Here is a 25,918-nt window from a genome sequence, read left to right as displayed (position 1 = left end):
TCTATAGCGTTTAGGCAATAAATACAGTAGTATTACCCCTTTTCTCTCAAGTGGTACTCCCTTGTTCTTCTGTGGTTGATGTTGTGTAGAGTGCAGTTCAATCTAGTACCACTAGGTGGTGAAGTTTAAATGACAGCAGCTATAATGAAGATTCTACCATTGTTATGCTAGGAGACATCAAGACTAACTAAATATTCGGTTTATTCTACTGACTATCTCTGCAGCCTTTTGTATGATGCTATTTCTTGTATTATTAAGCGATGCTATCCGCTGTTTGGGCGGAAAGCTTGCTGTTCCGAGCATCATATACTTGAGTTCTGATAAAAGAGACCGCTCCCCCATCTCGTCAGTGTGCTGAGCCCAGTGGAAGGAAGGGTATAGTGCGCATGCGTTCAGCTCCAGTTAGGGAACGGGAAGGGGAGTTGTGTTGTGCAGCGGCTCCGGTAACATGGCGGCTGGGAGCAGTGTGGCCCAGAAGACCTGGGAGCTCTCCAATAACATGCAGGAGGTGCAGAGCATTGACGAGATCTACAAGTATGACAAGAAGCAGCAGCAGGAGATCCTGGCCGCCAAGCCCTGGACCAAAGAGTGAGTGGGGGAGGTGTGAGCCTAGCGGGGGGACTGGTCCAGAGAGGGGAGACCAGTACTGCTGCTATGATATCTCACGGTTGGGATAAAATATATTATGAATATCTCACTCTCCAATATACACAAAACTGCTGTCTAGATCCGAATCACCAGGACTTTATATTAGTCAAAGTTATGAAGAGGGATTTATTAGAATCCAGGTGATGGTAATCATGAAGTGTGTTGTGAGTGAGCTAAGGCCCCATTTTGACTGGAGGTAAAGGGGAACTGAAGAGAGAGGCATATGGAGGCTGCCATGTTTATTTCCTTTTAAGCAATACCAGTTGCCTGGCAGCCCTGCTGACCCTCTGCCTCTAATACTATTAGCCATAGCCCCTGAACAAGCATGCAGCAGATCAGGTGTTTCAGACTTTAAAGTCAGATCTGACAAGACTAGCTGCATGCTTGTTTCTGGTGTTATTCAGATACTACAGCAGAGAAATAGACCAGCAGGGCTAGAAGGCAACTGGTATTGATTAAAAGGAAATAAATATGGCAGCCTCCGTATACCTCTTACTTCAGTTCCCCTTTAAAGGTGGTGAATTTATCAATAGTCCGCGGCTCTCCTGCAGTGGCTGGGCACTTAGTTGCGCTTGGCATAGGTGTTTGAAAGGTGGCCCACCATTATAAAGTTATATTCTCAGATGTGACATGTTGCCTTTCTTTTTCAGACTGCTAAGGCCACCGCTTATCAAAGGATGATGTGTGCTGTTAACAACCTGCAATTTGGCTGCATGTAATTGCTGCGGAAAGGCGCTCGTATTCAGCAGCCAAGGGGTTGAATTGCCTGACAAATGCACAGTTAAATCCAGATCTGTGGAGTCAGTAATTTTGGGTACCTGGAGTCGTTGGTTTCATAACCTCAGAATCTAATGATTTTCGTACCCACTCCATAGATGTGCAAGGGCTATGGAGTCCGAGCATTTTTGGCTCTCTGGAGTCGCTGGTTTCATAAACTGAGAAGTTGAAGTTTTGTACTGGCTCCACAGCCTTTTTACATTTAATGCATTAGTATGCGGTTTTTTTTTTTTTCCATAGCAGTGCATTGTGAAAAAGATTTTAGTTAAAAAGCGTATAGTTGGAGCTTTGCCATAGGAAAACATGGGCATTACTTTAAAAATCTGTTTTCTTTCAGTTATCACTGAGAGCAACTGATTATGTGTAAAAGGAGCCTTATGCTGGGTACACACCAAACAATAAGTCCTTAGTGTGATTGTAAAAACTGGATTCCCAAATCGCCTTTGTTTCCTTATGATAACTGAAGTGAGAAGTATATGCTGCCATATTTATTTCCTTTCAACGATACTAGTTGTCTGGCAGTCTTGCTGATCTATTTGGATGTAGTAGTGTCTGAATTACACCTAAAACAAGCATGCAGCTAATCTAGTCAGATTTTACAAAAATGTCCCCTGATCTGCTGCATGCTTGTTCAGGGTCTATGGCTAAACTTATTAGAGGCAGAGGATCTGCAGGATAGCCAGGCAACTGGTATTGCTTAAAAGAATATAAATATGGCCGCCTCCATATCCCTCTCGCTTCAGTTGTCCTTTTAAAGAAATTAGACTGGTGCTAGAAGGAACAGACTGATGCCAGGTGATCATTCTGAACAATATTTGTATGATTTTTTATCTTTGTTTTCCAGTCATCATTACTTCAAATACTGCAAGGTGTCAGCACTGGCCCTGCTGAAGATGGTAATGCATGCCAGATCTGGGGGTAACCTGGAAGTGATGGGTCTAATGCTTGGAAAGGTGGATGGAGAAACAATGATCATTATGGACAGTTTTGCATTACCTGTTGAAGGGACAGAAACCAGAGTGAATGCTCAGGCTGCTGCTTATGAATACATGGCTGCATATATAGAAAATGCAAAGCAGGTATGTTTTGTTTAATGTACAATTCTATAAAGCTATGTCCATCATTTTAAACTGAAAATTACTGGTAATGCCTAACAATTGAAGTTTTTTCTAATTGATGTCACTGAAGTTTGCTTCTTAATCGCCCAGGGATAGCGATCTACGCCGCTCTTGTGGCTGCTTAAGCTTGACGCAGTGTAGATTTAACTATCGATGTGATTGTATGCACTTGCAGCTGCAAAGCTGAGTTCTTTGTACTATTCAGGACCCAATTTCATTGGCTCTGATGTGGTCACTGTAAACCAATCACAGAGGGGAAAATTAAGGTAACAAAAAATTAAAGTTCTGGTCTTAAGGGCTCTTTCACACTTGCAGCAATTTTGTGCGTTAACGCAAACGCCTAACGTTTGCGTTAACCAAGGTAAAATGAAAGTCCATAGACTTTCATTTTACCTTTCACACCCGACGCTGCGTTTCGATGCGTTGCAGTTCCGACGCACCCGGGCGCAGTTTTTCGTCCAACGCACCCGCGAGCCAGCGTTTTCCGTCGGGTTTAATAACCAGCTACCGCCACTGATTGCGGCGCACCGCATATACCCGACAACACGCCGCAGGCAGACAACGCGTGCAGGAGAACGGCTCCTGCACGCGTTGGCTGATGTGAAAGAGACCTAAGAGGTGTCAGAGCCCAGAAAGGGGTTAAAAACAAAAAAAGAAAACATTTGTTCTGGCTCCTGAATTCCGTATTGATTTGTCCACTTCTGTAGTTATTTTTCACAAGAAAATTCTTGTGCATGTTGTAACTGACTTTCACGCATCCATTCAAGACAAATGAACGTCTATGAAGTGGATCTAAATTTTTGTTAACATAATGCCTCATTTCTCAGAGCATTACCACATGCAGTAAAACATGCACACTAGGTGCTCTTGACTGAAGACTGACTCGATGTGCTGCATACTTGGTTTCAGGTTTTTGATCCAGACACTACTGACCAGAAAGATCAATCGGTATTGGTTAAAAGGAAATAAATATGGCAGCCACCATATGCTTCTCACTTCAGATGTACTTTTCACCCACCTTGTCTATACCGCCAAATTCTGGACGGACCTAGCTCCCCATCTTCTTATGCTATGTGGTACACACCCACTCAGTATTGGTCTGTGAGAACTAGGAGCAGCTGGATATAGGCTGCAGGGGCTCAGTCCTAATTCTTTCTATAATAACAGGCACCTAAGGAGGAAATGCCAGAAGGGAGCAGGGAGACAAGCAGAGAAGTGCTGAATATTCATCACTAGTCTTGAAGTTGGGTTTTTTTAGAGGTTTAGGGGTGTTTTAATTGTGTGGGAAGTTTTTCATGTTTTATGCCGGGAATGCACTGTACGTTTGTACCGCTCGATTATGCCGCCGGATCGATACCCGCACGTCCCCGCAGGCAAATCTCTTATCTTCTGCTCGTTTTCCTTATTTTTCCATTGTCCCGCCCCGCGGTATCGAGCGCAGAATGGATCCGGCGGGTGACCGGACATGTTGGAAGTTATCAATCCAGCCATCTAATGGCTCAATCAAGTGGTACAAACATACCGTGTATTCCCAGCATTACACTTCTACTCTGTTACCCCAATATGAGTTAAATATAGCATGTATGAGGACGAACATTCTCAATACCTTTTTATTGGTGACCCAAATTGCTGTTATCTCCACTCTGCTCTGCAAAGCTTCTATAGCAGAGCTCCGCACAGCTTCTATCTAGGAGGTTCCTCAGTCCTATCGAGCACTACAGATTCCTCTGTGCCCATCTCTGTATTTTTTGGTTGTTTTCTAAACACCACTATTGCAGAAACACGAGGCAGCTTAGGGACAATAGATGTACCCATTACAAAATTAATGTGGGTGAAATTGCAGTAGAGCCAATTAGGCAGAAGGAACAGTCAGATTTGAGTCTAGTTTCTATATTTCTAATTCATTGCATTCTTACTGACCACAAGAACATGCTGGCCCTGGGGTTATAAGAATCTCACACTCACCTGAAACAAGTGTGGCTCTTAGGAGTACCAGAGCATAATCGCCAGGAATCTTTCTTTTCTAGGAGTCATCACTAAGGCTTACCTGTATGGTTCTTTAATGACAGGTTCTAAAGTGGAGCTCGAGGTGAGAAATATGGAGGCTGACATATTTGTTTCCTTTTGAACAATGCACATTGCCTGGTTGTCCAGCTTGATCCACTGCCTCTAATACTTTTAGCTGTTGACCTATGTATGTAGATCTGGTGGGCAATGTAAAATACATTTGTCGGCAGCGGCGCACTTGCGTGGAACAGCGCAAATATGGCCGGGAAGCCCTGCCGGTGCGCTCTGCTGCAGGGTCATATGAATCTTGTTTTTTGGTGTTGGGCGGCGCATTGCACTGCAACGCTTTCCTCAAATGTAAAACTGACCTCCAAGCTTAAAGCCCTATCATACTCGTAGCCACTCCCATTTTACAATAAATAATCTCTACCCTCATTACTAACAACTCACATAACTTCCATAAACCCCAGTAAAAATATGCATGTTGCGCTACCAGCACAATGTACAATCAGGACTCTGAAGTTGAATCCCACATACTCCAGCCTAAGGCCTCACCCATTCGCCCTACCTATATTCATACTATAACCAATAGCCTGACAAACTACTCCACACTAACTACTCCCACTCGAACTACGTGCGGTGCATAAAACGCATATCGTACAAATGTATGTTACATATGCAGTGTTCTCCCCAGATTTTTTTTTTTTTTTTCAGCCGGGTGGCATGAAAAAGTAGCCTGGTTGGAGCCTAGGTTGAAGTGAGCTGATTATACCTGGGTGCTCACCAAGACTAGCTGGGGAGAACACTGATTTGGGTTTAAAGTGTAAGTCCACCTTCCTTGGAAGTATCACTGGGCACCGGTCAGGTGTGCCGGGACAGTTATGTGCTTAGGTTCGGCACCTGGGAAAGGAGGTACTGATGTTTTCTCCTCTTACAGTGTCCCTAGAAGATTTGTGCAGGAGGTGGCTTAGCCTCTGGGTAGACGGGGCATCTTGCAATACTAGCAGTCAGCCAGGCAGTCAATATGCTTTATAGATATATTATGATTAGGGTAGGTCATTGGTGATTTTCCATGGAAGGTTGCTTCTATGCTGACCTTCACAATTGCTCAACCTAAACCAGTAAACAGTTTACATATCATGGGTCCACTAGCAGCATTCTTGTTGCAAGTGTGTGTGACTTGGGTGCTACTGAAACTAAAAGCATACATCCCAACTTTTTGAGATAAGAAAGAGGGACACTTAAGCCACACCCTTGCCACACCCCTAACCATGCCCCTGGCACACCCCTAGTCATGCATAGCATAAAGATTTCATAAGAAAAATATATTGTTTTATAATTCAGCCACGCTGGTCCTCTCTAAAGTTTAGATTAAATTACACATATTTTTTCAGTGGAAAAATACATAGATCTGTACATCAGTCCTGGAAGAGGGACAAATAAGGAAGAAAGAGGGACAGGGTTCCCAAAAAGGGACTGTCACTTCAAAGGAGGGACTGTTGGGAAGCTATGCAGGAGGAATGCAGGAGTAGAACAGCTGGCTTTCCTGGTGAAAATGAGTCTTTATTTATAGCATCTGTGTGGGGAGATTACATGATGGCCTATGACACACAGCAGCAATATTCCAGAGTGAATGTGTTTATACTGTGCTGCTGAACGATTGTACTGGTGACCGAATCAATGTAGCTGATACAATGTCAGCATTTTCCCCTAGCAATGAAGTAACATCACATCCTCTGCTGGCAAAACCGTAGACCATAATATCAATGTATTTAGATCATTTGTGACTGGGGGACACAGACCTTACAGCACTGTTGCCGGAGGGAAGACGATCATGATAGGAGATAGCAGTCCTCTGTAACATATGCCTGTGCCCAGCTTCTGCTTCAGTTATCTTCCAGCAGGTCTCTGCAGCTAGTGTCCATCCCCTCCTCTGGAGATTGTGCAGAGAAGGGGGAGGCAGGTCAGAGGGCACGGCTGCTAGAGCATTACAGCCAGGCAGAGGACCCCGTACATCACAGAAGTTAGGAGGAGCAGACAGTGAGGAGGACAGAACAGAAGATGTGTGGGGAAGCAGGCACCACTTTTGCAAAGAGGAGAGCAGAGCAATCACCAGGGGCTTTGTAACTGACATCATCATTGCTCACTTCTGTGTAGGAAGTCCCGCGGTGACTGCTCTGTTCTCTGTAATCGCTCTGCCGCTCTCCATTCTGACTTCTCAGCCCGGGACACAGGCAGGCAATCTCAGGAGGCGGGATCAAGCCTTCCAAAGCGGGACCATCCCGACGCAATCGGGGCGGTTGGGGAGTATGCTAAAAGCTCAGCATCAGAGGTAGTTGAGACTTTTTTTTTTCCTTGTATCAAATTACGGTATGTTTATTGGGATTTTCGAGCATAGCATAGATTTTTGAGGATAAATAAAAAAAGACAAAAAAGATAAATGTGGCATTCAGTCGACCCTTGTCCAACAGCGAGGGCCACTTGCAGAGATATAAAAGTACAAAGGAACAATAAAATAGTAGTTTAGGACAGCAAGGACTTGGCAACGATGCAAACAAGAGTAATGGAAATATGTTCTACCTATGTATGGTGCATGGGTAGTGGCAGAAGTAACAAATATGAGGCTGCTGAAGAAGAAACTGTAGCCACTTCAAGCTGGACTGGAGGCCCAACCCGGCCCTATACTCTATCCATGGTTTCCAGATTGTGGAAAAGTGAGTCAGTTTATCCTGGATTAGGGCGTTTAGGATTTCTGAGATCATTAACTGGTCCAATTGGGATTTCAGTGTTTGCTTAGGTAAGAGATGGAGTAAGCCATTGATAGGTTACAGAAAAATACAGAATATGCTTCATGATGGTAAAAATACCAGAGAAATTGAAACTACTCAACAGGAAAAACAGAAATTAACATTAGTTTAAAAGTAGTATTCAGTAATATTGCGCAGTAAGAAAGCCTTTTGATATCTTGTCTTATGGTTGCTTTGTTAAATTGAGCTCCTTTTTTTTTTTTTTTTTTTTTTTTTTTTTTTTTTATTATACAATAAATGACATTATAAATGTTCCCTCAAGAGGGCAGTAGACTCCTTGACTATGTATTTCTGTTTGTCAGGTTGGCCGTCTTGAAAACGCGATTGGCTGGTACCACAGTCACCCTGGCTATGGCTGCTGGTTGTCAGGAATCGATGTCAGCACTCAGATGCTTAATCAGCAATTTCAAGAACCATTTGTTGCTGTTGTGGTGGGTATTACAGTCCATGTATGTAGCAGACAAACCTTTGTGTGAATGAGACAGCATTGCTCAGTGTTCATTTATTCTGCTTGCCCCCTTCCTACTACAATGCAAGTCTGTGGTAAGGTACTGGGGATGAGCTTTCTTCCAACAGCCCTGTTCACATTTCTGAAAAATGACAGGGTAGTTGTGTGTAGTTTTCCAGTAAAAACCTGTATGTGATGGGTGTCTTCTTTACAAGCATTGAATGTTGGCTTTGCCAGGAATCACTGCCTCTAACTGTAACTCTCTTCCTCCCTCAGATTGATCCAACCAGGACTATATCTGCTGGCAAAGTTAACCTTGGAGCTTTCAGAACTTACCCAAAGGTAATATAATAATATTACCATCTCACTGATGATTTGCAAATTATGCTAATTCCATTAAAATATGCTGGTTGAATTACTACCTATGAATAAGTTTGAGATTTTTTGGACCCCTAGTTTTCTAGTTTTGCCAGACCTGGACTGGGAGGGATAGGGAGACTGACACATTTATTTCCTTTTTAAGCAATGCAGATTGATTGGCTGTACTCCTGAGCCTCTGTCTCTAATACTTTTAGACATAGACCAGTAACAAGCATGCTGATCAGATGCTTTGACTGAAGTCTGACTGGATTAGCCACACGCTTGTTAATAGAGAACCCGAGGTGGGTTCTAAGAATCCTATTAGCACACACAGGCTGGGTCTGCATATAATGCCCAGCCTCTGTTGCTATACAGTGCCCCCCCCCCCCCAGGCCCCTCTGCGCTCTGCTGTGCCTCCATAAATCAACCGCCGTGCTAGTGACGCGCAGCGTGTCGCCAGCAGACTGTTTACATCTGCCCTATCACTCTCGTTGCTTCCCCGCCTCCTCTTTGTCGCCGCTTTCCGCCCGTGTCTTGTCCCTCCAATCAGTGGGGAGGGAAGGGACGCAGGCGGGGAGCGGCGACAGAGGAGGTGGGGGAGCTGCGAGATTGATAGGGCAGATGTAAACAGTTTGCTGGCGACACGCTGCGTGTCGCTAGCACGGCGTTTTGATTTATGGGGCACAGCAGAGCGCTGGGGGGGGGGGGCACGGTATAGCAACAGAGGCTGGGCATTATATGCAGACCCAGCCTGTGTGTGCTAATGGCATTCTTAGAACCCACCTCGGGTTCTTTTTAACCATTAAGGACTGGGGCTGCTTTCCCAGATCTGTGCTGCGCGGGCTTTCCAGCCCGTAGCACAGATCAAGTTTGAGGCATGGCGATCAGACTTTCATCCCCTCCACCCCCAGACCCCCCGTTTTACCCTACTAGGGGGATGTCCTGCTGGGGGGGGGGTCTGATCGCCCCGCTCTGTGTGGCCGAGCGGGGGGGGGGGGGGGGGCTCCTCAAAGCCCCCCTCCGCAGCGATTCCCAGCCTCCCTGTCCTTCCCTCCCTCCCCTCCTTCCTATGGGCGGCACAGGACGGTGATCAGAGGCCGGGGATCGCCAATCTCCTTTACAGCGCCGTATGATGTAAACACAGGGGATTTCGGGGATTTCTTCCCCGCGTGTTTACATTTAGCCTGCGAGCCGCGATCGGAGGTTCGCATGTTGTGCACGGAGACACCCTCCGTGAACTGACATGGAACGTCCATGGAAATCCACAAACGACCAGCCGCCGCCTATCAGCGTTAGCTGGTCGTTATGTGGTTAAGGTGTGCTATTCAGACACTGCTGCAGCCAAAGAGATCAGCAGGATTCCAGGCAACTAGTATTAATAAACCCGAAATAAATATGGCAGCCACAATATGCCTCTCAGTTCAGGTGTACCTTAAAGCAGAGGTCCCCAACCCTGTCCTTAAAGAGAACCTGTACTGAGTAAAAATATTTAAAATAAACACATGAGGTAACTGTAAATGAACATTACAGAGTTACCTTGCCATCAGTTCTTCTCAGAAGCCCACCATTTTCTTCTGACAATAATCCCTTCCAGTTCTGACAATATTTTGTCAGATCTGAAATATATCAGTTGCTGTCAGTTATAGCTGAGAGGAAAACTGATGTACCAGGTAATGTCCATGTTTCCCTATGGCTCAACTGGGTGATGTTACAGTTTAACTGTGTGCTGACCAGAAAGCTGTTATGGGTAATGGCCATTTTCAAAATGGAGGACGGAAAATTCCCTTGATCACAGTGAACAAACAGGACGCGGGACAGGAGAAAGACACTGAGGAGTAGACTACATGGAAGGTAAGTATGACTTGTGTATGCTTATTTTGACTTTTTTAATTTTCAGTTCAGGTTCTCTTTAAAGGGGAACTGAAGAGAGAGGTATATGGAGGCTGTCATGTTTATTTCCTTTTAAGCAATACCAGTTGCCTGGCTGCTCTGCTGATCCTCTGCCTAATACTATTAGCCATAGCCCCTGAACAAGCATGCAGCAGATCAGGTGTTTCAGTGGTTCAGACTTATAAGTCTGATCTGACAAGACTAGCTGCATGCTTGTTTCTGGTTTTAATCAGATACTACTGCAGAGAAATAGACCAGCAGGGCTGCCAGGCAACTGGTATTGATTAAAAGGAAATAAACATGACAGCCTCCATATACCTCTCTCTTCAGTTCCCCTTTAAGGCTCACCAACAGTACATGTTTTGCAGAAAACCACAAACTTTCCCAGGTGAGGTAATCAGTGTCTCAGCAGAGCTGATTAACTACCCCTGTGGATTTCCACAATACATGCACTGTTGGTGGGCCTTGAGGACAGGGTTGGGGATCACTGCCTTAAAGCGGATCCGAGGTGAAAAACTAACTATAACAAGTAACTTGTCTTTGTATCTTATCTAAAATTTAGATGGTTTACACAGTAAATCTAGCTGCATACAGCTTAAACAATATATGAACATTTCTTCCTGTGACACAATGAGAGCTGCCATGTTAGGCTTGTAATCATTACACAGGTAATTAGCTATGCATCTCCACACCTCAACCTGTGATAACGCCACGCCTCTCTCCTCCCCTTGTCTCTGAAATCCCGTGCATGCTCAGTGTGAGCTGGGGAGAATGGCAAAGAAGAGACAGGAGAGGAGAGGGGGTATAGGGGTGACAGGAGGGGGAAAGTGGCAGAGAGGGCCCCACAAAGGGAGGGGAGGATGGCAGAAAGGTGACAGGTGGCAGAGAGAGGGTCAGCAGGCAAGGAAAGGGTGGCAGAGTGAGGTGGTAGTAGAGGGGAGAGTAGATGAGAAATTCTAGCAACATTCTGAAGGTGATGGGAGAGAGTGGAAAAGTGGTGACAGGCTGCAGCATGGTGAGGAAAGGGTCATTCAGGGTGGGGAGGGGGTTGTGAGAATTCTGGATGGGGGAGCAATAAAAGCTGGAGGGATAGTTGGGGGGGGGGGGGGGGGGGCTACAGCTAAAGTACCACCTGACATCCGATCCTCCAGCTCCAGGCAGTGTGGCTGCTATACAAATTCTTCCCTATCCCTCCCTCACCATGGCCCCCCTCCTCTGTCTGTGTGCATCAGAGCGCAGCGTCTCTTATCAGCTCTGCTCCTGGACGTTCCCTGTGTTGAAGCCGTGCAGGCAGAAATTATGGTACACCGTCCAGCCAGCAGCTCTCACCACTTCCTATTCTCTGCATGTCGCGTTTACACAGACATGCAGAGAGCTGCCAGCTGCCTGCACGGATTCAACACATCCAGGGAACGTCCAGGAGCAGCACTGGTAAGAGACACGCTGTGCTCTGATACACACACACACACACACAGGCAGAAGAAGGGGGCCACGGTGAGGGAGGGATGGGAGCAAAGTGAGACTACACGCTGCGCTCTGACACGAGGGGGGTCCGTGGTGAGTGATGGAGGAGTGAGGTCGGACCCCCCTCCCTGCATCCTCGCTACACTCTGTGTCCGGGTGTCACTCCTAGAATCACCACTGACTGTGCTGCTCACGCTAGTATCGTGAGAGTTCAGCAGCTCCAGACTTGAATCACCGCCTCTGCCTCCTCCTGCCTATAATTAGATCCCATGACCCTTTGCATTCCAGGACTGAACGCCGCGGCGTTAGATGCGCTGGGGGCGTGGCTTAATATTTTTATAAGGTTTTTATTGTGAAATATATTCAAAACAAAGCTATTTAAAGAGTTTAATGCCCCCAAAATATGTCCACCAGCACAAAAATGCGGACATCCTAACTTGGTCTCGGATCCACTTTAAAGTACACATGAAGGTGTTTTTTTTTTTTTTGTTTTTTTTTATCCTTACCATGGTAGTGGGCTGTAGTGCTCCAGAGGCTTCCTAGATCTTCTTACAGCTCACCATTCCAGCTAAGGGTCATTTAGTGTCAGTTGAATACCAGTAAGTTTCTTCCAGCCTTGGACGAGTACATGCCGACTGGGCACGTTCATGTAAGGTCCACACATGCCCAGTAGGACAAAGCGCATGTGCACAGAGGGTAAAAAGCCTTATGCAAATGGGGTTGTGTTCTTTTGAGTGACCAGGTCATGGATTACACTACCTAGTGAGTCTCAAGCATTCATCTTAGTGGTGCACTGAATGGTGGAATAATTAAAGAACATCTGTATCGAGAGGGATATGGAGGCTGCCATATTTATTTTTCTTTTAAACCATACCAGTTGCCTGGCTATCCTGCTGATCCTCTGCCTTTAATACTTTTATGCTGGGAATACACCATGCGTTTTTTTAGGCGGATGGATGGTTCGATGGATAGATAATTTCCGACATGTCCGATCTCCCTTTCGATTGTTTTACTGCTCGATTCCTGATAGAAGTGAATGGAAATTGATAAGAAAAGATTAGAGAATTGAGTGGAAAAACTAATTGAAACACGATCGAACAGGAAAATCGACCGCAAAAACGCATTGTGTATTCCCAGCATAAGTAATAGACCCTGAACAAGCATATGCCGATCAGGTGTTTCTGACATTAACAGATCTGATAAGATTAGCTGCATGCTAAATGGTAATCTGCCAAAAAATCTTTATGGCTGTATTTTGCTTATCAGTGATGTTTATTCCGAACAAGGGAAACACAAGACAGAAGCTGTCACTTGCATGCCTTAAAATTAACTCTTTCAGGCATCCAAAGAGCCTGGTTATTACTGTTTTTTTTTTTTTTTTTTTTGTGATGTACATACACGTTTTAACTCATGGTGTCACATGTCGCCTCGGACACTTTAAGCAGATGATGGTCAGGACTTTAAATGGGAGAACTTCTAGAGGTCTTGAATTTCCTTCTCTATTTCTGTCATTTGTAGAGGAAGATATTTTTATTTATTTTTTTTCCTGACTTTTGACAGATGCAGCTGCTTTTTAACACAATGTTGCTTTTATAAATACTAGGGTTACAAGCCTCCGGACGAAGGTCCCTCTGAGTACCAGACTATTCCTTTGAATAAAATAGAGGACTTTGGTGTGCATTGTAAACAGTGAGTATTTGTGTATTTTGTTTTTTTTTTTATCTTGCTATAAAGTTGCACCCTACAGAAATGACTCTGAACATGCTGCTACTAAGAATATTTGTTTGAGAACCTGAGTCTTACATCAGGCAAAAAAAAATGGATACATACCTAAGAAGTATGCTTCAGAGGCTCCCTGTGTCCATCTCACTGGAACCTTCTGGAAGTTCTGGACCGCGCTCCTCTTAATGTGCCCACATGAGCACGGCCACACCTGTGCAGTAGCATGGAAGCCGTGCTTCCGCATAAACAGGAGTGTGGTCACCATCAGAATCTGACAAGTTCTTGTCTTATTTATTTTGGGGGTCCATGCACCGCAACAGTTGGGACCAGGAAGAGGTGGGAAGCCTCTGGAGGATCCAGAAGCTTTCCTCTTCTTAAGTATGTATAGGTAGTCCCCGACTTACGAACGACCGGCTGATACAAACCGCATGGATTCTGTGCTTCCATGGGAACAAGTCAAAAAAAAACTGTCAAATTGGACTTATAGTTTTTGAGAATTGATTCTAAAAAATTCAAAGAAAAAATGGCTTTTAAACTTGTATAAGCAGGTACAGAGGGCATAGGTGACACAGAGGGGGACCCTGGAGGCACATGGGGGGGGGGGCACAGAGGAGATACAGGGGACAGAGATGGCACAATGTTCCGACTTAAGTACAGATTTAGGTTAAAGCGGATCCGAGATAAAAAACGAACTATAACAAGTAACTTGTCATCTTATCTAAAGTTTAGATTGTTTACACAGCAAATCTAGCTGCAAACAGTTTTAATAGAATATGATTATTTATTCCTGTGATACAATGACAGCAGCCATGTTGTTTGTAAACCTTACACAAAGGCAGGCTTATCTGTATCTTGGGCCATCAGCCTAATCCCCCTCTCCTCCTCCCTCCTCCCCTCTGCCTCTGAAATCAATGGCTAGTAACACCACCTCCTCCTCCTGCCCAGACTGAGCTCCCATGAGCCCTTGCTACTGCCTACTGGCTCTCTGAAAACCTGTGGGCGTGGCTTTTTTAGTTTTATAGGGAATTAGAGTTTAAAGACAAAAACCCAAAAAGTATTTGGCTTGAGGAATGCCCTATAAACAATAGGAAAGGAACACAATTATGCAATGTGTAAAAGTTCACTTCGGATCTATTTTAAGAACGAAGAACTACAATCCCTATCTCGTTCGTTAACGGGACTACCTGTATCTCATTTTTTTGCCTGATGTTTGCCTCGGGTACACTTTAAGCTACTTATAGTAATATTGTATTTTGTCTTTTTTAAGGTATTATGCACTGGAGGTCGCGTATTTCAAGTCTTCTCTAGACCGTAAACTACTAGAGCTTTTATGGAATAAGTACTGGGTGAATACATTAAGCTCTTCCAGCCTATTGACTGTAAGTAGCCAGCAAGCTATACTCTAATTGTGATTATTTTCATTGTTGACCATTTCATTATTGTGTTGGTGTTTACAGCATTCCTAACAGATAATACTTCAGCACTGATAACTCTTGCAGTTGTTCCTATGCAGAAGTTATATAATGAGCTGTGCATTGCTGCAGCTTCTTCCAGTGGTCAGTGTTCTGTACAAATCAGAAAATGAAATAATTCAGAACACAGGAGTCACCGTTCCACATGCATGCAGGTGAAAAAAACAGTGCCTGCAACATTTTCCAAATCCCTATAGCCGTGCTATGTCTGGATACGTACTCGCATGGGCACACGTATCGCCGTCCGTCGCATAGGCAAACGCCGGTACAAGTGGGAACAGGGCCTAAAGAAAACATAGCTTGTATTTTTTTCTTTTTTGTTCTTTACTGGTATAAAAGTGACAGTTGAGGAAGACTGTAGATGTAGGAAGTGGAGTCCCCGTTTTAGCACAACTGAGCTGCCAAGCTACGAGAATACTATCTAGAAAAGTCAGTAAATATGGCTGCATCATGCATTTATTCTCCTAACTTTCTAGTCCATCTGATCTCTTTAGACTTTGTTCCCACCTGCGGTTCTAAAAAACGCTACCAAAACCGCTCGGTGTGCACTAGGCCTGAGCGCACCATGAAGATTTTCAACAAACTGAATAGATCTTCTCTTCTTTCCTCGTGGCCCTCACCTTTGATCTCCCTGCAGGATAATCCTGACTTCCTACCCGGCATGTGTAAAGGTGCTTACAAACATTGGAGAAGCCTTAGCCCTATTAGAGCATACCACTTTCTTGAATACCAAATGGGCAGATCTGTCATCTCTTAGGGATCAACTGAAGTCCCCCTCCTTAGACGTTTGGTCTCTCAGTTTCTACATTTTCTATCAAGCCTGGGTAATGGTTCTCCAGAGCCCTTTCCCCCTTTAAGAAGTTGTGCAGCGGTGATGGATATGTCACACGACTAATCTCCCAAATCTATTGATTCTCCTTTTTGACCCGGGATTGTCTTCCTTTATTGCGTACCAAATGGGAATCTTCCCTTGGCAAGACTTTCACAGACTCCCAGTGGCAAAAGATCCTTATATTGTCCCAGAAATCTTCTATATCGGCGCGCATTCAAGAGTCTGGCTACAAGATGTTGACGCAATGGTTTCTCACCTCGGATAGACTTCACAGGATGTTCCCCAACTCCAGCCCCTTGTGCTGGCGTTGTGCGGCACATAAAGGGACTTTGCTTCATATTTTCTGGAGCTGCCCAGTCATTGTGCCTTTCTGGAATGCTGTTAAATCTAGTATCACTAAAATCACAGATGTAGAACCCTCGGACGATCCTTCATAATACCTGCTGCATAACATTCCGAGGAGACTGGGTAAATACAAAAAATCACTCTCAAAGCATCTAATTAACGCTGCTAGACTTGTCATCGCTCATCACTGGAAGTCGACTCAGGCCCACCCTATTGCAGAATGGCTAAGAGAGATTCAATCCACTAAATACATGGAGGACCTCACACATTCCCTCCATGACCGACTTGAACAATTTAACCACACCTGGTCCCTCTGGTGGGAATTTGAAGAGACTGACTTACAAAAACGTAATGATTTCTGAACCGGTTTAATAACCCTCAGTCCTCCTGACGTTGCTATAGCGTCACTATCCTTTAATGACATGGTGTTGCCATATGAGATCTACATTATCTCCCCCAGGGGCCTTGGGTTCTCCTTCCAGACCGGTTTTCTTTTTCTTCTTCTCCCTCTCTCCTTTCTCTTCTCCTTTTCCTTTCCTTTTCCATCCTCTTTCTTCATTTCTTCTTCTTTCACTCTCATAATACACCTTCTTTTTTCGGGTATTTGAGTAAGTATTAGTGCTTTTGCTGCTATCTCAGATTATCCCTCGGACCCTTGTTTGTTAGCAGGGTAGGGTGGGTTCACTGGGTGTATGATCCCTTTGGGCCCCGGTGTCCCTGCTTTCTTCTAGGATATCTCCTTCTAGAGACAAGTTGGGCCCTGACCCTCCTACACATAGGGGCAGCTATGTGTCTACACACAATCAGCGGAGATGGAAGTATTTGTCTATTTATATGGCTATATATATCTTTAGTTTGGGTTATATGTTCTTCCAACTAAGAAATAGTACTTAGGTTTATCCTTCCATTGTTACAGCACTGGTTTATGAAGGAGCCGCTGCTAGGCTCCTATGTCAACTTATTTTTCGCACCTTATTTTATATGTACAATGTGATACTTAGACGGGTGATGTCTTACTTTTTTTGTTTGGTTTGTCTGTTTTGTTCTTTTTGAAAACCCTTAAATAAAGAATCTTTAAAAAAAAAAACTGAATCACTCTACAAAAGCGCTTACAACATCGCTTTGCAGAAAATTGTACTGTGCAGTGGAGCGCCGGGAGGGGGGAAAACCCGCTCAAAAAGTCAAATCGCTGCCATCAGCATTTTCAACATAGTCAGTGCAGACCGCTTACTACAACGGATCTTGCAGATCCATTGCAACGTGACCAGTGTGAATGGCTCCTATTTATAAAATAGAAGATGTTCACTGTCCGTTTATCAATGAGCATGGATTGGAAAAACGTCTATTCTCCACTGAAGTGGGAACACGGCCTTATTCAGAGATGTCGCTCAACATGTGGAAAATGTTTGGCTATCCATTGTGTGTTAGGCTTATATTATATGTTACTGACTAGTTCAGAATAACATCCTGTTGCAGATGCCCAGACTGGCCACATTTCTGTTTGTCCTCATAGAATTATCTGAGACAGTAATTGTCATACGTGAGCTGAGCAGATTTCGTGAAAGTTCATCTTCTGTGTATCTTGAACATTCCATGAAGTATTTGTGTGTTTGTGGGTCACCAGCTCTGTTCTTCAGCTGTAAGGGCTGGTAAACACGGATAATCTCCTGCTAGTTCCCTGAATAGGCCTCTTACTCATCTGCACTGCCCAGTCTTGTTATGCTCTGACAAAACAAACACAATTAGAAATTTGTGAAAAGCAAATGGTCTGCTAAATAATTTTCAATCATTTTAGAGCTGTGTTTGTTTTAGGCTGTTTTTGGTCACTGCAAATAGTTTTAGGCGTCTGGAGTGATTGGCGTCTGGAGTGATTGGCTTATGTATGAGCTTCAGTCTGCACTACTTGTGTGTTTAGCTTTGCAGTCCAACACTCCTGATGTGCATTAATAGCTATGTAAGCAGCATGCTGAGACCACTGTGCCTGGGACTCTCATCCCTGCTCACATGCACTCATTATAATAGAGAAGTTGAGCCTGTTAGTAAATACACAGAAGCTGTTTAACCCTTTCCTGACACAACAGCTTTACCTAGGAAAGTTTTCCATAAAACAAACGTTTTTGTTTTTTTCCCCTTGATTACCATGGTTGGCAGTTATTGCCTAATGTGAGGCTGCCATTGCTTTCCTCTTTAAAGTGATATTATCAAAAAAAAAATCTCTAAAACATATTTTTTTTTGGGGGGGGGGGGGGCTTTTGAGCTACTTTAAGAACTAGCAAGTCTAAATGATCTACCTATGTTCAATTTTAGGAGCACAATTCTATATACAGAATAGAAAATGTAGTGTGGTTGGGATCTACCATGAAGTCCTTTCACGATCTAACTAATTGGCATCCCTGTTCTAAAACATTAAACACACCAAAAAAAAATGAATATAAAACACTTTAAAGGTAGCCATACACTGGTCGATTTGCCATCAGATTCGACCAACAGATAGATCCCTCTCTGATCGAATCTGATCAGAGAGGGATCGTATGGCTGCCTTTACTGCAAACAGATTGTGAACCGATTTCAGCCTGAAACCATTCACAATCTGTTGTGATGGTGCCGCCGCCGCCCCCCGCCCGCATACATTACCTGCTCCGCTGCCGGGACTGCCCCCGGTCACCGCTGCTCCGTCTCCGCTCTGGTCTCCAGGTCCGGCATGCTTTACTTCTTCCTGCCCGGCAGGAAGTTTAAACAGTAGAGCGCCCTCTACTGTTTTAACTTCCTGCCGGGCAGGAAGAAGTGAAGCATGCCGGAGACCAGAGCGGAGACGAAGCAGCGGTGACCGGGGGCAGTCGCGACGGCGGAGCAGGTAATGTATGCAGGCTCTATTGCGTCGGTCGTCGGGCACTCGAACGCCGCTAGCGACACGCTCCCATCCGCGGACGATCGACGGTAATTTTCTGCACGGAGCGATCGACGGGATCGGACGAAATGGATCGAAATTCGGCGTGTAGCGGAACGATGTAACAGCAGATTCGATCCCAGTGATCAAATCTGCGGTCGATCTGGCGGGAATCTGCCTAGTGTATGGCCAGCTTAAGACTGCTCTGATGTCTTTCAATTGCGTATTTGCACCTCAGTGAAGCTAAGTGATATCATTGCAAGCTGCATTTCAAATTATCAGATGTAGTCCTAGAGAAGTAATTAGTGAGCACATAAAAAGAGAAAGTTATCTTCTCTCTCCTCTACCCCTGATTTTTCCGGTTAATTTCCAGCTCAATTCTTATCTTTTCTTATCTATTTCCATTAACTTCTATGAGAAATCGACCAGATAAATGGTCGAACCATCTATCTAACACAAAATTGTATGGTGTGTACCTAGCACAAGATCTCTGCCTTGTTTTATACAATGTCTATACTTCCAGCACAATCTGATAATTGTGCCTGGCAAAGGCAGGCTTATCAATTCACAGCTAAATGAAGAGCAAAGATGCCCATACATCTAGCGCAGATTCGACCAAGAGACAAATCTCTCTCTGATCGAATCTGATTAGAGAGAAATCTATCGGCTGCCCATAAACTGCAGGCCGAATCCCGATCGATTTCAGCATGAAATCTCTTGGGAATCAGCCAAGTCCGCCAGCTCACCGCTGCCCCACTAGTGTACAAATGTCCCTTCTGTGTGTGTATTTATACATTACCTGTTCTGTGTTGCCCACAGTGCGGTACTCATTCGTCTACGGAATCCCCGCTCTTCCATTAGTACTATACACACTGCCGGTGGCATATACCACATGGCCCATGTGTGATGTCACACACGCGCCACGCCTACCGCTAATAGAGGCGCTGGGGTTCTGAAGGGTACCAAGCAGTTGGCGAGACAGGACAGTTAGTGTATAAATGCACACATGGGGGGGCATATTTATACACTGGGGGGGGGGGACACAGCACCGTGGGTTGTGTCACACGTCCCGATATTACTAGCCATTACTGCTGCACACCTGATCAACCATGATGCCCTGACCTCTTGCAGCATGTCCGATCGATACCTGCGACCAATTCAGCTGGAAATTGGTCGCATTGTTGATCAGGCATGCTCTTGGCAGCACCGGATTTCATCCGATTCAATAATTTTTGAATTGGATGGCCGATCAGCCGGCAAGTCGAGACATGCATGGCCACCTTAAAGGGAAGGTCCGAGCAGCTTAAAGTAATTTATTTTTTTTTGCGGTAAGGAACATAGTGGCTGCTAGGGGCTGGTAAGTCCTTTTTCTTTTTTTTCTTCTTTTTTTTAAGCTGCTTGGACCTTCCCTTTAAAAGTATATGTTTTAACCCTTGAAAACCAGTCAGATGGTTTTATATGTTAATGTTATTATGTGTTTGATGCTTGAGGCTGCATTCACAGTGGGACGTTGCGGAGCTGCGTTATAAAGTCTTATAACGCAGCTTACCGCACGGCAATGCTAATCCTATAATCCTATGGTGTGTTCACAGTGCGACGTTAGCGTCGCATGGTAACGTGTAGCGTTCTGGTAACGCACAGGTTACCAGGAACAGGAAAGCATACTTTTCATTGCCTGTATGCGACGGTAACTCATTGTTAATGTTCGTTACCACCTTTTTTCTGTGTTGCGTTGTAATGCTGAGTTGTGACTTTATCGTTGCATTACAACATCCCACTGTGAATGCAGCCTCAGACTAGATGAAATTTGATGACAATACCACTTTAAAGGGAAGGTTCAAGCAAAATAAAAAAATGAGTTTCACTTACCTGGGGCTTCTACCAGCCCCATGCAGCCATCCTGTGCCCTCTTAGTCACTCTCTGCTGCTCTAGTCCCCCGCTGGCAGCTTGCCGACCTTGGAGGTCGTCGGGCCGCATTGCATACATTTTTACGCATTCCCGCTTGTGCAGGAGCATTAACACATACATTTTTACGCATTACTGGTTCAATGCGTAAAAATTTACGCATTGAACCAGTAACGCGTAAAAATGTATGTGTTAATGTTCCTGCACTAGCGGGAATGCGTAAAAATTTACGTAATGCGGCCCAATGAGTGACTAAGAGGGCACAGGATGGCTGCATGGGGCTGGTAGAAGCCCCAGGTAAGTGAAACTCATTTTTTTTATTTTGCTTGGACCTTCCCTTTAAAATCAAACTAATCCCAATTGAGCAAGACAGCTGTAGAGAAGCAACATGGTAGACAAATATCCTTTAATAATTTAATGAGTCCGATGTGCATATCAAATTGCAGTACAGTTTGCTTCCTGCCTGTGTACATTCATCTGGTGGGTGTATCAGGCGAGGCAGAGGCTTGGGAGGCACCAGCCTCTGGGCACAGAATGGTATTATTCAGGAAAATCTTAGTGAAGAAAGATGAATAGTACTGACTTGAATGACTTTGCATGCATTGTGTTTGTATATTTGTGATCCTGTGTCATATGCAGTGCATGTGCTTATTTCTATGTTCATTACCTGCAGAATGCTGACTACACAACCGGACAGGTGTTCGACTTGTCTGAGAAACTAGAGCAATCAGAAGCCCAGCTCGGCCGTGGCAGCTTTATGTTGGGGTTAGAAACTCACGATAGGAAGTCTGAAGACAAACTGGCTAAAGCCACAAGAGACAGGTATGCTATCAGTGGGTTTGTAATGGAAGATTATATGCTGAAGAATCCTGTGCAGCAATATGTGCCTCTCTCATAAAAAAAAAATATATGCGTTGTTCACTAGTGTTTCACTACAGTACATTCATATTCCTTCACCGACTGGAATGGACATCAGAGTAAAACAAAGGTTAAAGGACACCTGAAGTGAGGGGAATAGAGATGCTGACCTATTTCCTTTTAAACAATGCAGGTTGCTTGGCTATCCTGATCATCTGCCTCTAATACTTAATAACTTCTAACGTAGCTTCTCACTTCAGGTTCCCTTTATGGTGGCCACACATTATACAGTAAAGCTGTTTTGTGTGGCCTGGTGCAGTAAAGTTGCTGTCGACAGTGAGCGGTACTGCACATGTCGCTAAGGGTTAATGGTTGGTGCTCCCCCTGCGTTAGAAATGGTAAAATTGTCCTGCAATCCATGTGTACGGCAACTTGAAGGAGTTCTGTGGCACGCGTAAAAGAACATAAACACTTACTTGGGGCTTCTATTGCCCCCCCCCCCCCTGCAGCTGTAATGTACCGCGCCGTCCTCCTACGACCCTCGGTTCCCCGCCGCCAGTGCTGGTCTAATATACGTCTAAATAGACATAATGCTTGCTCCCGCGCGTCATTGGGAGCTTACTGCGCAGGCGCGGCCGCGCTGCTGCAATGTTGTTACAGCGAAAGTTAGACTGGCAGCGGGAAACGGAGGATCGTGGGAGGACGCGTGGGACATTAGAGCTGGAGGGGGCGATAGAAGCCCCAGGTAAGTGGCAGTTTATGTTCTTTTACGCATGCCACAGAATCCCTTTAAGTGGACTTTATTGGGGTAAACCACAACTTCAGCCACCATATCAGCCATACACACCCCCCCCCCCCCCCCCCCCCCGCCCCCATTTTAGAAAAGGCAACGATTTCTAATGGGAACAGGGGGTATCTGCTACTGATTGGGATGAAGTTCAATCTTCAGTTACAGTTCCGCTTAAGTTTCTTGCTTCCTTGTAAAGACAAAAGTAGCTTGACCTCCCATACCTTACCCTCTGGGAGATGGGTGTGGTGTATAATGTCACTCACTCGGAGTGTGTGTGTTTGTCACAGCCACTTACCCTGGTTTTTGTCTCATAAAGATCAAAATTCTGGCATTCCCTGTGCAGTGTACTATAGAAAGGAGCGCAGCTGGCCTGCCTGCCAGTCAGTTGTCTTCCAGTATTTTCTCCTGGAGGTATTACTGCGCCTAAGAGTTGGAGTCTGGAGAGGCTGGATGGAACCAGGTGGTCAGGGAAAGAACCATGTGACTCCCAAATCCAAGTCCCCGGTTTCTCTTGGGAAATAACTCCTGAAACAGTGCTTTCAATTCTACCAGTACTATGCAAGTTATTTCTTTATAACTTTACTAACTTTTTTTTTTTTTTTTTTTTATTTATTTTTCAGCTGCAAAACAACAATTGAAGCAATCCATGGCTTGATGTCCCAAGTGATTAAGGATAAACTGTTTAATCAAATAAACACTTCTTAGGCATTTAATACCTTTTGGAAGAATCCTCTGTTCTCTATTCCCGGCTATGTGTTGTGTTATATATAAGTTGCTTCTTTTATGCAGAAGCTTTACAATTTTCACCAGTTAGCATTTATTACCCTTGTTTGGACAATGGAAAGCATAGACTTGCATCTCAGCAATAACAGCATTATTGACTTTGTTGCTTTCTGGGTGAATAAAAAATCACTTTTAAAATCTATGAGCTTCTGTGTATTGCAATTGTTCAAAGAATAATGCATCTTGCCACTTCAGTCCAAGGACTTTTAAAATGAAAAGGTGTCCAACCCCCATAAATTAAAGCAGACGTGAAAGCATTATACATGCTGCAAACCTGTGTAAACATTACATAGTGCCTTTAATTCACTTAGACCTGTTCAATAAAAATGTTGTGTTTGGTAATTTACCGTACCTCATGTGGTAAAAAAAAAAAACATTTTTTTTTTTTTTACATATTCACTAAGATTTTCACACCTGTGGTAGCAGTGCTGTAATTCACCGGAAAACTGCATGACAGTTTGCAAAGGTTTTTACCTCATGCGGTATTGCATTCTTTATTTCACAGATTTATGTGGTATTTTCAAACAAAGTTTGATGGATTATTGCAGTGCATGCAAATGGAAGCCGGATAGAGAGAGCATTTTTTTTTTGTATTATACTGGCAAGTAAACTGCAAGTCCAAGCTGCATTAAAGGTACCTGAGATGAAAGAAAAAAAAAAAGATACATACCTGTGGCGTCCTCCAGCCCTCTTCAGGCTGATCGCTCCCTCTCTGTCTTTCCAGGCCGCCTGGATCCTCCACTAGGCAGCCTGGTAATGCCTTAATTCACTCCCCCGTCGTGCTCACAGGAGCGTTCTGGAGGTACAGAACTCTCCCGGCGATGGGACATGTGCACGACTAGCGGAATTACCGGGCCGAATTGTGGAGGATCCAGGCAGCACAGGATGACCTCATTTTTATTCCCCTTTCTTTCATCTCAGGTTTACTTTAAGTAAACTTATACAATTTGTATCAGCTCAAAACCATTAGCCCCCATATATACGTTTAACAATTATAACCTTAACACGTCACAACCCCCTAAGGGCTCTTTCACAGTGCAAGGTTAAAGTCACACGTTAGAAAATGTTTCAACGCAGACTAACGCACAGCAATACTAAGTCTGTGCGACATTCACAGTGCACACGTTGCGTTTTGTGTGTAACTTGAGGCGTTATTAGAAAGTGCTGCATGCTGTGCGTTATACACGTTATTAGCTGCGTTGGACTGTTTGCACATGCTTAGTAATGACTTGGAAACATACTTTTCATTGCCTGTATGTTCTACTGTATGCGACCATAACGGGGCATTAAGTTGTGTTGCGACTTCTTTAGGGCGTTGCATTGTAATTTGGGTTGTGACTTTAACGTCGCATCAAAACGCAACGTTCTACTGTGAAAGAGGCCTTAGAGTGCAGTTACACTACAGGTACATAATGAACTGAATGAGGCACCCCTACAAATTAAAAAATGGACTGTAAGAACGGACTAGTATCTGAAGGAGGCTGTATACGATACAATAAAATGATCCAATTTTTACGGCAATTCGATGAAAAGATCCATTGCACAGAACAATGGAAACCTTTTTTTTTTTTTAATTCCCTTCAAGAAATCTGATTTTTTTCGATGTAGGTCCATTGGGAGTGGTGGAGTTTTCTGATTTATGAATGGTGTAGGGTAGTTTGTCATTTACTTGATGTATGACCCAAGCAATTAATTTTCTCAGTTTTTTAAATCCTTTTTTTTTTTTTTTTTTTCCATAAATGGGTAATAATTGAACAAGTGAGACACTTCGGGCAGATTTTTTTTTAAATGTTACAATCAATCAAAAAATTGATTGTAATTCATGAATTAAAATATATTTAAAAAATTGTGCGTGTGTGTCCATCTTTTTAATGAAGTCCCGGGCTGATGAGACGATCAATAAAGCATTTGACGTTTTATGTATTATAATCACCACTTCCCTCAGGTCAACACGAAATCAAATGGTGATGTTGAGGAACTAAGTGCATAAGGGGGACTAAGACTAGGTTCACACTTGTTTTAAAAACGTATCTGTGGCTCAGTTTTTTTTGGCCCGGATCAAAAACTGAGCCACTGATGCCATCATTAAAAATAGCATCCTTCTTCACTTTAAAAAAAAACAAACAAGAAAAAAACTGATACACAGAGGGGTAGTGCACGCAGCTTGTGGGTGGAGGAAGGGGCTGCGATGGTGGAGGGAGTAGCAGCCAGGACGGGGGTGACAGCAGTTGGTGGGGAGGGGGGGTCATCCCCCCCCCCCTTCCCTCACCTGGGTCCCCCGCTCACCCTCCAGCTACTTGCACAAAATTTGTTAAAATGTAAAGTATGAGGGGAGCTCACCTTCTCCACTTCCTCCGCTCGCCGCATCACTTCCTGCAATGCCGTCCTCTGAAGTATAGAGGGCGGCATTGCAGTAAGTCAAGTGGTGAGTGGAGGAAGGAGGCAAGCTCCCCGCTCGCTGCATACTTTTTAACACGTTTTGCGCAAGTAGCTGAAGGGGGAGCGTGGACCCAGGTGAGGGAAGGGGGGCACGACCCCTCTCCCCGCCAACCACTGACCCCAGTCCTAGTCCAGGCTGCTATCCCCTCCAGCATGGCAACCCCCTCTCCCCCCACGGCTGGGCATACGTTTCCACTGACTGGAAACGTATGCTGCAAAAAAGCATTTTAGGAAAAAACGGGGGAAAGAAAAAGTTTATAAAAACGGATCCCATCCTGAACGGACAAGTGTGGACCTAGCCTAAGGAACCTCATGCCCTTATCACTAGTTGAGTCGGGACTAAAATTAATAGACTACATTGAAAG

General features: G+C 44.4%; 1 protein-coding gene across 1 annotated transcript; it reads left to right on the top strand.

The window, feature by feature from the left end:
* Positions 1-388: 388 nt before the first annotated feature.
* COPS5 (COP9 signalosome subunit 5) lies at positions 389-23,256 on the top strand. Its single transcript, XM_068234818.1, has 8 exons — positions 389-588; positions 2,270-2,504; positions 7,660-7,788; positions 8,082-8,147; positions 13,123-13,208; positions 14,509-14,620; positions 21,357-21,505; positions 22,952-23,256. The coding sequence occupies exons 1-8, from the start codon at positions 449-451 to the stop codon at positions 23,034-23,036; spliced, it is 1,002 nt and encodes a 333-aa protein (XP_068090919.1). The 5' UTR covers positions 389-448; the 3' UTR covers positions 23,037-23,256.
* Positions 23,257-25,918: the final 2,662 nt, after the last annotated feature.

This window comes from Hyperolius riggenbachi, chromosome 5, assembly GCF_040937935.1.
Source record: "Hyperolius riggenbachi isolate aHypRig1 chromosome 5, aHypRig1.pri, whole genome shotgun sequence".
NCBI classification, from domain to species: domain Eukaryota; kingdom Metazoa; phylum Chordata; class Amphibia; order Anura; family Hyperoliidae; genus Hyperolius; species Hyperolius riggenbachi.
The sequence above is the reverse complement of the archived record's forward strand: the minus strand, read 5'-3'. Positions and strand labels throughout refer to the sequence as shown.